The 14,078-nt window shown below is 35.3% G+C and overlaps 1 protein-coding gene across 2 annotated transcripts in view; it reads right to left on the bottom strand.

Moving 5' to 3' along the window:
* Positions 1 to 577: 577 nt before the first annotated feature.
* The window catches only part of LOC117420401 (protocadherin-7-like), a 190,153-nt gene continuing 176,652 nt past the window's right edge, over positions 578 to 14,078 (bottom strand). For both annotated transcript variants that reach the window (XM_034033824.3, XM_034033825.3), the window contains exon 3: positions 578 to 4,184. In XM_034033824.3, coding sequence (XP_033889715.3) covers positions 3,805 to 4,184 — 380 coding nt within the window. In that variant the 3' untranslated portion in view covers positions 578 to 3,804. The remainder of the gene's footprint in view (positions 4,185 to 14,078) is intronic.

Below are 14,078 nucleotides of genomic sequence, written 5' to 3'. Positions count from 1 at the left end.
GAATGCAAGTGCTTTAAATCTTAGGAAACTCTGGCTGAAAATGTACCCCAAGAAGGAAATAACTACTACCTCTGAGAATTTAATACTCAAATATAATGTCTATTCTCTCAAATTAAAAACAAAAACTTTCAACAATCTTTCTCACGTTACTAAAACTAATAATCATCTCTGTGTTTCTGTATTCCCCATATTACTTCTCTTTCCATGTCTTCAATGGGTTTTTTTTCCATTCAATATCTAAAATGTCTATATAGTATTTCCTTGCTTTTACACTAAAACAATTATTTTTCAGTTCAGTATTGACAATAATTAATCTTAAACTCAATCTTCAAATACATGTATTTCTCATTAACAGCAAAATCATTAAACTAACTGTAGCCACATTATAGTTCATTATTATGCTTCTCTGTCTGTTTTGGGGAAAATTCTTGAGACTGGCCTCTAAAGGAGTGAGATTAATTATTTCTGCTACCGTATTTCATCATCCCAATACATCATTTAAGCTAAGACTTGCAACGGTGACAATTTGTGGATTTTATTTATGTGGATAAAAGTCAACTAGGGTCTGACCTAAATCATCAAACTAATTCAAGTGAAGCCACATTCTGTCAGGACCAATAACAATATGAGATTTGAATGTGATGTTATTTTCAGACTTCTGACCACACATCGGACCTGCTTTTTATTCTTTTTTTTTCGCTGTATAATGTTATGCTGTAATATTCTTGTGATGCTACTTAAAACTGCAAGCATGCCAAGAAGAAAATCAGATGTGCTTCACATCTTTAACTTCTAGAGGTACTCCTTCAGCCAGCAACTTTTAGGACCTTATATACATCTCCAAAAGCAACTTCAGTCATTTCTGGACTTCACATAACTGAACAATCAAAAGTATTTTTTACAACACAACATAATGTGTATGTGTTGGCTGCATAATATTGATTCAACTAGACTGTTATGTCAACACAGCTAAATTATAGTTACAGTTTTTAATGTAAGTCAGCAATAGTTGTGGGTAAATCAGTTTCATATTGGTATTTAAAAACACTGAATGAATTGCATAACAGTCATAGAAATAATAAAAACGTCTTTTTTTCTAATCAACCATGTCAAACCTAATTTAACCATACAGCACATCATCCCTGCATTGTTTCATAATGCAAAATAATTTTGACTGATCTTTTATCTGATTAACCAGAAAGACAACTTACAATGTACCCTAAATGAGCTGATCAGTGTAATACAGTTAAATACAGGTCTAAAACATAATATGAAGCAGCCCATTACTCTTTGTTTTCCTACCAACACTGAATCATACCAGTAGGTATAAAAAGGCACGATTGCATATTTGCATTCACTCTATTTTTACAGAAGCACTCTAATTATACAATGTGGCACTAGATTAAACCTACAACAAAAATAAACAACATAAAACATCATTCTACACCATGCCACTTGAAAGTTGCAACTTTTTTCAATGTATGTACTGCATAAGGAAAGCCAGACAGTCACAGGTAACGAAACTCTCGCTACAATTATTATTATATCATAATAGCCATTTAGGGTCAAAGAATGTCGCATTCACGTGGTTCTGGCCTTTTTAAAATGGGCTTACGTAGTGTGATGATATCATCCGCTTTAAATAGTACCCTAAAACAGACTACATGACAAATGTTTGTTGAAGATATAACAAAAGCAAGCAACATGATGGACTTCATGTTTACACAAAAAGAAAATATATATTTTTTTGTTTTATTTTGTTTTCTTTTGCAGTATGTGAAGTAAATTCCCTTTAAACGTGCAATAAAAATACATATTTATGTTTACAGTTTATAAGCAATTTAGAAGCACTTTTCTTAACAAGTACTTACAGACTATAGAATGCAGTACTGCATTTAACAGTTCTGTAACAAAGGATTAGTTTTTTTTATTAGATAATAACATATAAAATACTCAATTATTATTTCATTTGAGATTTCCTTTTTTACTTATGTCTTCAGAGCATTTTCCCTTTTAACATAACTTTTTATATTGAAATTACAGGAAGTGCTAATGTAACAAGGTCATTGCAACAGATAAAGGGGCACAAAACAGTGCTACTTGTTGGTGGTAATTTAAAATTAAACAGAAGTTGCAAGAAATTGGAATTTTCCAGTCAGCCTATACTTAGGCTATACATTTACACTTGTGCATGTATTTAAAGCAGCAAACTACCAACAAGCTATTTCTGTTTGTCTAAATTTTACCAGAGAAAATATCAGGTTATGCCTTCATGCCATTTTGTTGTTTCCAAAACTTTGGTTTGTCTGTGGTTTCCATTTGTTGGGGCTCCCATTATTTTCATTATAAAACATTATGTTCTCTGCCTCCTTTCTTCGTTTTTAAGTCACAACACAGACTTTGATTATTTTCCTCCAGTGAGATGTAGTACATTCTTGTTTATAGATGTGTATGCTGTCAAAAGTGCAACAGCCCAGAGCTGTGGCATTATCCTTGATGCTTTTTTTCCCCCACTATAGCCTAGATAAGACATTATTGCAGGGCTTAAGCCAACAACACTGCTTGTTGTATCCCAGCACTTATGTACCTCTACATGCTTTAATGATGCAAATTCCATGTCTGCAAACTGAATCCCAACATATATGTGACAAGATCCAATCTAAAGATGAAGCACACATTGATATGCTCTATATGTCATATCCTTTAATTGTGCTCAGAATGAGTGTTCACATTACAGCAGTTCATCCATCTTCTATCTTAATTTTCATGCAGCCTGTAAAATGGCACAATATTGTATATTTCTTTGTTGTCCTATATTGATGAAACATCAAGTTTGCTTTTTTAATGCCATAAGGAGTAAACATCAGTTTCCCAAAGGCCTCCAGTCTGAAGTAAGTCCGTCATTTAAGCTAGGACAATTAGTTCATATGTACAGCCAGGTTTACACATATTTAGATGTCTCAAGTGATCATTAACATATTATCATTATTCATGGGTCATAAACTTGCATCTTCTTCAGAGTTCAGAATTTTGTCCACAGTTTTATAAAATATAGTTTAAATCCAAAGACTTGATTGTTACACTAAGGGCGTACTATATATATATATATATATATATATATATATATATATATATATATATATATATATATATATATATATATATATATTACAAACAACACTTCTCCAAGTACGATTGTTTACATAGCAGCAGTGCCACCAGACTCTTATCAAGTAGTATTAATTAACCTCTTGGCTTTCGTAGAGAGACCAATGCCCATGTAGTATAATTTCATTGTAAGTGACAAGGGTAAAACAATTTGTGACACTGTCTTAAGCCTTGGGGCACGTGATTAAAGCTGCGTCTTCTTGGAGATCATATTAGATAGTATATTTATGCTTTTTTCTCATCTTTTTTTAAGTGTCATTCTCATCATGGTCTATATATATTCAATGACAAATTCTGATTAGAGTTTACTGACCTGTCATCTTCATCAGGTTTGACGACACATTAACAAACCCTGGTTAGCTCCTGTCGCTATCAATGTTGCATTGCGTACATCTCAATCAGATTCAATTTCTGTTAAACTGATTTCCAACTGTCAATTTACAAAAAAATCTGTGAGGGAGATTAGGCATGCAAGTTATGAAAATGAATTCAACAATGTACACTACAATCAGGCAGCAAGTATTTCAGAGCCGGACTTGTCTGCAACAGCGCCAATCTTTGTCTCATTAGTAGCTTTCAGGTTGTATTATTTAAAAAAAATGCTTATTTTTTGATTGTGGGTGTAAATATATCATCTTACAGGTACACTTCCCTTCTGGTAAGTGTATTAACAGGAGATGGCTTGTACTCTCCTGTTTGTGTAAGAGGTATATCCTCTGGCCTGGCATCCTCATTGTTGCTGAAACTGGCCGAGCTGAAGATCTCATAAGATGACGGCATCTTGTTGTTCGGAAGGTTTCTGTTGCGATCACCCATGAGAGGGGGGTCTCCATTAGCGAGTTGTTCCTGGCTGCCTTGTTCGGTTGTGGGCATAAATGTTGAGAGCTTTGGTTGATTCTTTTGTCTTCTTTCAGGAGAAGTTCGGACAGGCATCCAGCAGGAATCTGAGTGACCGAATTCATTGCATTCCCTGGTGCACTTCCCTGTCATGGCTACATCTGGCAATGTCCTTGAATCTGGAAGAGGAAAATGACAACCTTTTATTAATGTCTGTGTTGTTTTACAGCATAAACAACTTAAATCCAATACCAAGCTGCTAAATCTTTAAAGATGTGGTATGTGTTACGCAAACCAAGCTGAATGGTAGTTTTACTTACTAGAAAAGGTCTAGTATCTTCACAGAAAACTTTTTTTTTTGTTTACACTAATGATAAAAAGTGTCTACTGCTTTGGATAAATTAGTAGCTATGCAGTGGCTGTTGTAGAGGATATGAGGTGAATAAATAACTCACACCTTATAAGCAGTTTTAGAAAGAGATTTTTAAAGAAAAGAAAAAAATATGTATTTGTTATTCTCAGACCTTCTAAAATGTGGGTGCCAGTTTTACCCACACATTTATTTCCTTAAGAGTTTTGAGTTAAAATATATTCGTTGTAGTAACACATCCCACAATCAAAAAGAAAATATGAAAACAGTGGTGTGAGTTTTATAAAAACAAATTCCATGCTCATGTGGGGCAATATGAGTGTTCCAAAAAGTACACCTTAGAATATCAACAGTATGGTAATGTGCCTAATCCTGTGTTATTTAATGTGAAAATATTATTGCAGTTGCACTACAGTGCTTTTCATGAAGATGCAATTAACTGCTGTGAAATCATCTAAAAATAGGTGCAGGAGATAAACTAATAATCCAGGTAAAAAAGACTAATGCAATCTGGCATTTAAGTTAACCTTTTTAAAGAAGTTGTTTGAAATGAGCGTCACCTAGAAATAAACATGATTTTAAAAAAATATATATTTTCAAGTCATTAGGATAAGATATTTTTTTTTTTTTTTTTTTTACAATATTCAAGGGGCTCAATGTACTTTTTACCATAAGTATGCACTATGAACTCTAAAAGAGTCTGACATGAGAACTGATTCAATTTAATTATCCACATACATTCTATACACTAAACACCCACAAATCTATTAATTAATCAAATACATAACATACACATTTATTAAATTGGTTATCAACCATTGGTTTCAGCCCATGTTCATCTAGTTACAAAGTATTGTACTTAAGCCTTACCACAAATTACATCTGTTATAAGTAAATCAAAACATAAGAATCAATCACTTCAACTTCTATTCACAGAACAGGAGCAAGTGCTGCGTGGAGTAAGACCCTCGGGAATTAGAAATAGGAAATAAGTGCTTGTGACTTTAGAAAGAGGTCAGAGTTTCCCCTTAGCTCGCTGAGAGCTGCCTTCTGGAGGTGAGACCAAACCGATCGGCCTCCAAGGCTGGGAAGCAACCACTATTTCCCCCCAAGGGGAACTTAGAATGTGAGAAAATGAGAAAACGAATAAGAGAGATTTGGCCTGGGATACCCTCTGGCTCGCGGAGAACCTTCCTAGCGGAGGACAAGGCCATTGCACCTGTGACTCTAAGGTTGGTAAATGAGCTTCACGCCCCCAAAAGAGGACCCCTGGCTCCCTGCAAAGACTAATATCACCACTCAGTGAAGAGGACGGCAAACTCAAAGAAAAAAAACAAAGAAAGCAGAAAAACAAAGGGATACCATGACTAGATCATCGAAAGGTAAGAAATAACCATGGCAGATCGAGATAAGGTGAAAGAGAAAATCAGTAGTGATAGGGAGAAGGAGGAGGGGAAGTCTGGCATCCCCCTGAGGAGAAGGCGAACAGTGGGGATAGATGAGAGAGGAGGGGAAGAAATATATAATAGGCGATAGTGGTACTGAATGCCAGCAAGATAAGCTTTGAGGGTACCCAGGGAGAGGTGTAGATTGTCTTTTGCGGGAACAAGGAAAGAGAATATTCAATCCTGGTTGAAAGGGGAAGGGGATCTGATTTTGCTTGCAGGAGGCTGTGAGGGTTGATTGTCATTTAGAGAAAAGCAGGCAGATGGAATTGGAATGGGCATCACTGCAATAACTGCACATATGAAGGAAATGGCACTGATATCTTTGTGAAGCGAAGAAACAGGAGGGACTGAAGAGTGGATAGGGGGAACGGCGGAGAGCTAGTTCCTGAAGTGGGGAGGAGTGTTGAGAAGGGGAGAGGACTTCAATTAAACCGATGTGGAGGCAGCTTTGGGGCCGAGAGATGTAGAAGGAGTGGTGGAAGCATCTACACCACAGGTGTTTGCTCTGAGGCCACTGAATAACCTATTGATCAGGATCAGGTTGGGACCAAATCAAGTTAACTTTGATAATATTATGTCTAATCTGAATAGAGAGCGTGAACCACTAAAGCAGAGGAGGAGCCAGAACGAGAAGCCGTCGCTACCGTGAAGACTGAAAACTCCACAGTGGGGGCTGGCACGGCAAAATAGGCGGAAGTGACAGAGCTGCTGAAGTGGCTGATGTGAGGGGATGGAGGGCTGCTGGTTCCAGATGAGCAATCCTGTTATCAAGTGCATTCAAGCAGTCAGAAACTGAAGAAACAGCAGCATTGAGAGGATAAATGAGTTGCTTCATGGTACTGGAGATTTGGAGATCAGATCAGAGAAAGAATCTGGAGAAGTCTTAGGATCAGGTATAATGGCAGGCTGGAGGACTGAAGGAGAAGGATCAGGATGGGGAGTTTGTGAAGCTATCTGTCCGGAGTTGGAGGTGGAAGGGACTCTAAGAGAGCTAGTCTGCACAGCGGGGGAGGGACATCCGCTGAGTATCTTGGTTCACTGGACTGATGTTTGTGGAGGAAAAACAGGCATGGCTGAGATGGATTGGCAGTACAAGCTAAACAGAGAGATCTAATCGCTCCCCACTGGAATTTAAATTCCACTTTTAAAGAAGAGCTTTCAGAAGTCAGTCGCCAGTCTTTAAAGAAAAGCATTTAGAACGGTGGGGGCTTCGAACACCAGGACAGCGGAGAATGAGGCAGCAGGTTCAGTGGTGACAAGGATAGATGGGTCACTGGCATTGTCAGATGGAGGAGAAGCAGAAGGACAGATAGATGTGTTTGAATACTTTTTTGCTTGGATTTTGAGTTGGAGGATGTCCAGAAGGAGAAATACATTCACCGTCTGAGAATTCAGGAAGAGAATGAAAAATGCAGCAGGTGAGTTGCCATTTTAATTGAAATTGATAACTTTAAATGATTGAGTCGGAGTCTGCAGAGCTGTGTAGCAATACACAAACAAAAAAAGTAAGACAGAGAATAAGGGCGTAACCCAGGATTTAAATTGTGAGACTGATTGCTATTTTGGCAGGACATAATGGGGGAGAAGTCCTAGCTCCTGCCCCCTGAACCACATCCATAGGTTACAGTTACAGTGGCTCAGAGGTGGCACACACTGACTTTTTGGGAATTTTTATTTTTTAGACATAATCTTCAAATTGCAGAATTGTCTGGGAAACTGCATTTTTAAGAGGTGTTTAAACAGGAAGAGGAACTTATTTTTCTTTGCCTCCCAAGTTGCGGCAAGGCTTCAACTAAAAAATGATTAGGAACTAAGTAAATTCATACAATTGATAAATCTTTTCAGGCAAGCTTACACTGGCTATGTTTAGCCTTCATCCACAATGCTTTAGTATCACTACATAATATGAACAGAGACTTAAAGCAAAACTCGTTTGGTAAAAGGTTTATGAATCTACGCTCCAAACCAATGCATTTTTAAATAAAGGCTATCTATCCTGGTATTATTTAAGCAATATAACTCTCCTGGTTAGTAAACTGATTGTATTCCCTTTGCCCTTGCTTTACTTGTTTTGAGGCAGCACAATCTCCATTTCTTAAAATGAGATTTGTACTAGATGTAAACATACAATTCTATTCAGGAGGCTGTGTGGTCCAGTGGTTAAAGAAAAGGGCTTATAACCAGGAGGTCCCCGGTTCAAATCCCACCTCAGCCACTGACTCATTGTGTGACCCTGAGCAAGTCACTTAACCTCCTTGTGCTCCGTCTTTCGGGTGAGACGTAATTGTAAGTGACTCTGCAGCTGATGCATAGTTCACACAGTATGCAGTCTCTGTAAGTCGCCTTGGATAAAGGCGTCTGCTAAATAAACAAATAATAAATAAACAAATAATAATAATTCTTGAAAAAAAACGTTTCATTAAGGGTCCCAAAAGTAATTGAAAACACAACCCGGTGCAACTCCTGGTGTCTGCATTCTTATCATTCACCATTGTGATGTTCCAGTTGGCGAATATTACTTTAGGAAAAACACAGAAAAAAATTGTTGTCCATACACTGCTAAACATGCTAAACCTGTCTAATATATCATAAAACTAACCATAACACACAGTGCCTCCAAAGAAGAATCTTCAGTCATTCATGAGAAATAAATACGAATTAATGCCATTTAATCAAAGGGCATCTTCATAAGAAGAGTTTCTCTATCAAAAGTAAGTCAATAATCATTTTGTTGCTTAATGAAGCATTATATTAACATGCGTTCTTGAAAATAGATTACCTCCACTCTCATCAATATGAAACTTGCAAGCCAAAAACAGGCAAGAAGGGGTTAGTGCATAAACTAGAAAAGCATGCTGCTCTGTGAATTAATTATATAAGCATGGCTTACTTTTAATGTTCTTTTTTTCCTGTAAAAAAGGATAAAAAACATTATTACTGTATGTATTTAAACTATGTCAGAACACGTATCTGCTTTGTAACTACATTATATAGAGAAGCACAGGGAAAACTCCATATGACTGTCAAGATAACAAAACTGCACTTTAATTAAAAATAATTAAAACAGAAGGGTTTTAGACATGTTTAATTGCAGTACTGTCCAAAATAAAAATGGGTAGGTGATTTAAAGGTTATATGAAAACACTGACTCACAAAACAGTTTTCCTTACTGAGAATCTGACTGATAAAAAAAAAAAAATGTGTTTTTGTTTGTAGTTTTTGAGAAGAGCTGTAAATTGGTTTTCATCAGACAATCCTTTTCTTTACAAAGAAAAAAGGAAACTTTACACTTTACGCTTTAAAGGTTTTGAATTTCTGTTCTGTACCTTACATCTCTCCTCTCCCACAGTCACTCTAAAAATGCTGTTCTGATTTGTTTGCACTTCATACCTGTAAGGAGCTAGTCCATCTGTGTTTGGTTTCTGTTTACAATGGTAAAAAAGCCTATCCCCTGTTCTTTGCTCTGCAAATAGTTTGTAACTTTTAAAATGTACCCTTAAAATGCACCCTTAGCTTTAACACCCACAGCGACTGTCTATGATGAATAACAGAAATACTGACATTTGTCAGCCCATCAATTCTTAAATCACTGTAGCCTGGGAATTCCACACAGTATGGGAAGAACAAACCTCTCCTGATCATTAAACTAAGCCTAGATTCAGCCTTTTTCCCTGAAGATATCAAGCTGAAACTATAATGTATTATGGATCCAAAAATACTGTTTCAGAAGTTGCAGAATTGTTTTTTATGCAGTGAAAATCCATAGACTTCACCAGAAGTAATGTAAGCACAAAAAGCATTTAGATTTACATTTTAAAGGAACCTACCAAATAATATTTACTTTTTTTAACAGGGCTGTTAAAAGGTATATCCAAGGTACAAACATAACAGAGCTCTTCTTTACATTTTCTGAAATGTGCAGCTTTGCATTTTGTTACACCCTATACAGTATACTTTTTAACTATGCTTTATAACCTATCTGGTCAACTTACAATTCAAAAGGCAAGTAAGTATTCAGCTTCATAAGCCTGTCCAAAGAAGCAGCAAATTACACTTATATCACATTAGTACAGTATAAACAGAACTGGTGTATGCTACAAAAATGAACCAATAAAGAATTATTTACTTTTTTACAAAGATGGCAACCATATATTCATGCAGATTGAACAAAATGAACGGAATGGCGAATGTGAACAATTCTAGATGCATGAAAATGTAACTCAAGATCTATATTAAATTATATTTTACTAGTCTCTTGTAACACCTCTTTAACATCCCCAGTGCTCACATCTCATTGAAAATCTTTATTATACTATTTTTCTTGTAGTACCTGTGTTTTCAATCTGTTAAAGGTCAATAATTTATTTGAAACGAAGTTTTTCAAAGAAACAATTATACATGAATAGTGAATCCTATAGACATTCATGAATAATACAGACATACATTCTTTAAAAAATATCGTATTCATATTTTTTATTCGTTCAGTCTGAAATTGTTTTATCCAGCAGACAAAAAAAGAAGCTTGTTGCAGAAGACATTTTATATGGTTGCTTTAACAATGAAAAAGATTTCTTCACATTTGCTAACGAAATAAAACAGGAGAGGTTGAGAGCTCTGCAGAGACCTTTTTCATTTAGTTATTCCGTAGCGCACTGCTGTCTTCCTTTACATTTTTCAACTTAAATAAAACCTATGGAAAGTTCTCCTAAGAAACGACAAACACAGTCACAACTTGTTTTTCCCTCCATTTTCCTCAAAGTTACCAATAGAATAAGATAGCCATATCATTTTATCAATAATACTTTTTTGGAAAACAAACTGGGTTTTAATGTAACTATAGTTGCATGCAACACCTTTAACGCTAGCACCTTTTTATTGCCTTTATTAGTGTCTCAATCCCAAAAGATCTTGATTAGATCTTTAAGTAATCATAAATGAATGAATTTAAGTAATTATAAATGAAATCCTAGCAAATGCAATCACTTAAGGTAGTGTATAGAAAACACCTCAAGGACATATTGCAAAACTTGGACATTTCAGAAGAGAGGATACTGTTGTTGTGTAACACCAGGATCAGCACCTTTTTTTTTTTCAAAGAGTGTAGATCCACAGCACTTGGTGAAAATCAAACCTGCATACTGATTACCAGCATTCAATGGCTTGTTGTATATATTTCAGACGTCACAATCTTCTGCAGTCATATTCACCTAGTTCTTGCTGCACTGCAGGCCACCAGTATAATTAAACTCCTGTTATTGACTTACAAAACTGTCAAGTGCCTAGAACAATCATACATATCTTAGAGATCGAGCAGTTTATACTCCTCAAGGTACATCGCATGCAGGTCTGATGCAAGAGGGCATTCTGCTGATACACATTGATTATGGAATTCTTAAATTATAAGTTATTTAGTTTGCTGTATTCATACTATAGGGCCCCTGTTTAATCTGTGTACATTTTTACATTTCGGTATGCTAGTTTTATTTTTCTATACAATTTTATCAATGAAGAACTCCATGTATGGAGTAGGGTTTTTGTAACTATCGTTTTTTACTCACTTCCAATAAATGTGATATAGATAGTATTTGTCCTTAATTCTTACCCATATATGTGTGTTTTGCATGTGCATGAATGATAAAAAAAATTGCTTTCTGTCCTCCCAGCAGCAAATAAAATAATACAACTGTGACTGCATAGTAGTATCTATTGATTTTTTTTTTCAAATTGTGTCCAAACTAATCAATTTTTGTGTATTGGAGTGTATAATTATTGACCTCATTATGTGGACAAACTGTCATAGCACAGAATACATTATGAAGGTAGAGTTGATATATATATATATATATATATATATATATATATATATATATATAAAGACAAATAATTGAATGCTAAAAGAAAGGAAACCAATGAAAAAACATATCACTGCATTTCTGGCTACTGACTCTAAACAACAGCACCAGCAACCTTTCTGTACACCTGAGGCTAAAAGTAGCAATTGAACAGATCTCTGGAAGCATTTATTGCCCAAGGCTGGCAATGCTGTCATTTAGCGTAGGGCTTCACTGAGCATTGCACAGATAATGTGTTTCCAAAGCAGTCCTTTAATGCAATGTCAAAGATGCATCCACTTTTTGGGGACTGTTCTTAGTGCAGCTCTACCAAATTCATTGCACATGGACAAAAGTCAGGGTCCAGTCCTTGATTGCTTCACTAGGCAAATAGTTGTATTGTCAGTTTAAGCTGGTAACTATAGAAAGACCTTGCCTTTTATTTTCAGCAGGACTTTCCACTGATGGGGTCATTTGTGCAGAATTAGGAATAAAATCACACATTATTCTGATTTCCCTTTTCTTGAATGAAACAGGATTTTTCTTTTTATGGTTATAATTTATCTTATATGTGGACCACCATGGCTATTAATATGTAACAGGATTTAGACCTGCAATTAATAACACACATGTTGAAAAATGGCTATCCCATTCATAACTGATGCATTTGCTGTGTAAATTTAAATTCCAGACTTATATTCTGTAAAATATAAATCCAGCAAGTTTCAGTCACAATTAGCAAGACAACAGGTGCTTATCAAAGCCGTATTCAATACTTCTAAATTACTGGTGTTCCCTGAAAAAAGATGACTGTGGGCTATTCTGAAGAACATACTTTGCTGCATTTTGTCTGATTATCTATCTCTACAACAATTTAAATCTAGTAGACTGGTCACATCCTGGCTGTCCAACACCCTTGAGTCATAGAGCAGGTGTTTCTATGAAGCATGAATGAACTTCATATTAAGTCACATTATAATTAGGGCTGTCACTCGATTAAAATTGGGTTAATTTATGGGTATTAGTTGATTAATCAGTAGATTAATCCCTGGACATTTTTAATGAGGGTAACGATATTATAGAGGCTGTCCTGCATAGTAATACATTAAAAAATCAATAGAATCTAAAATAAAATAAGCCCAATCGGAATTTGGTCGTTTTAAAAGCGCTTTTATTTTAGTAAATGTATCACAGTTTCACAGAACAACGTAAATCCATGATTTTAATAGCAAAATATAAAGCACAAGAACTTAGCAAACATACCATATATTACACTTATGGCTCCTTATGAACAACTTTTTTTTTTCTTACATTATATTTAGGGCTTCCAGGTTTTCGGCATTAAAAAAAAAAACCTTTTCAGGACCATGAAACAGGTAAACATCGGTTAAAACAACTCTCCTACCCATGTTACACAATATAAACTAACAAAAATCAGTATACATAAACAACTTGAACAGTAATGCAATATTAACAGTACTGACATCAATAAAACAAAATGTTATAGTCGCAGTTTGTAACACTAGTAAAAGGCATTTACTCGCATAAAACCATGCCAGGCGAAATGAAGGAATCGTGAAAAATAAATGCTGCACTGAACAGTCGACTCTCTTAAAATGAACTTTGTACATCCAACTTAAACATAAAAACTCCCTTTTGACCGACTCAGTTTTAAAATGAATAAGGTCTGCTTTGATTGTAATAAATCCTGTTTAAGTAATGGTTATTTATTTAGATGCACCAAGAACCAAAATGTAATGTTTTACCTTTTCCAATAAATAACAAAATATAAACTATGCAGGAAGACTGTATACATTTCACATAGGCTTCGACTCTGTGGGTGATAGAGCATCCCACACATTTCTTTATAGGTGCTATAGAAACCTTTAATATTTTAGCTTAGCACTAAAGTTTATGAAGCTGGAGTGTAGTGGTAAAACAAAGCACTAGAGCGGTCCTAAAAATCAATATAGCACATAGTAAACAATTCACTTTTACTACATTTTACATTTAATAAAAAAATCAAACTGAGTAAAAATGCTCATACTAACTTATCTTTACTAGAACTTGAAGTATAGAAAACGTACACAAGGTGGCACAGTTAAATTAGTTACTTGGATTACAATAACTTTTTCCACATTAGAATTAAAAAGTTATAATCCAACATGTCTTCAAAAGCAATGGTAGCCTCTTTTTTAAAACCTCCCGGTGGAAAATACAAATGCCCTCAACATTTGTAGCGTAACCAAAAAATACAGTGTTTTATTTTTTTTCCCCCAATGTATATTTCACTGCTTTATGTGCACCTTTGTGAAAATTAGTGTTAACAGTACATACTATGAATAGTGGGGTCGCAATGATAGACTACATTGTAAATAAGAAGGTGAAAACTGAAAGGTTAATTACTTCTTCATATCTGTGAAA

The sequence above is a fragment of the Acipenser ruthenus genome, chromosome 1 (assembly GCF_902713425.1).
Source record: "Acipenser ruthenus chromosome 1, fAciRut3.2 maternal haplotype, whole genome shotgun sequence".
Classification (NCBI taxonomy): domain Eukaryota; kingdom Metazoa; phylum Chordata; class Actinopteri; order Acipenseriformes; family Acipenseridae; genus Acipenser; species Acipenser ruthenus.
The sequence above is the reverse complement of the archived record's forward strand: the minus strand, read 5'-3'. Positions and strand labels throughout refer to the sequence as shown.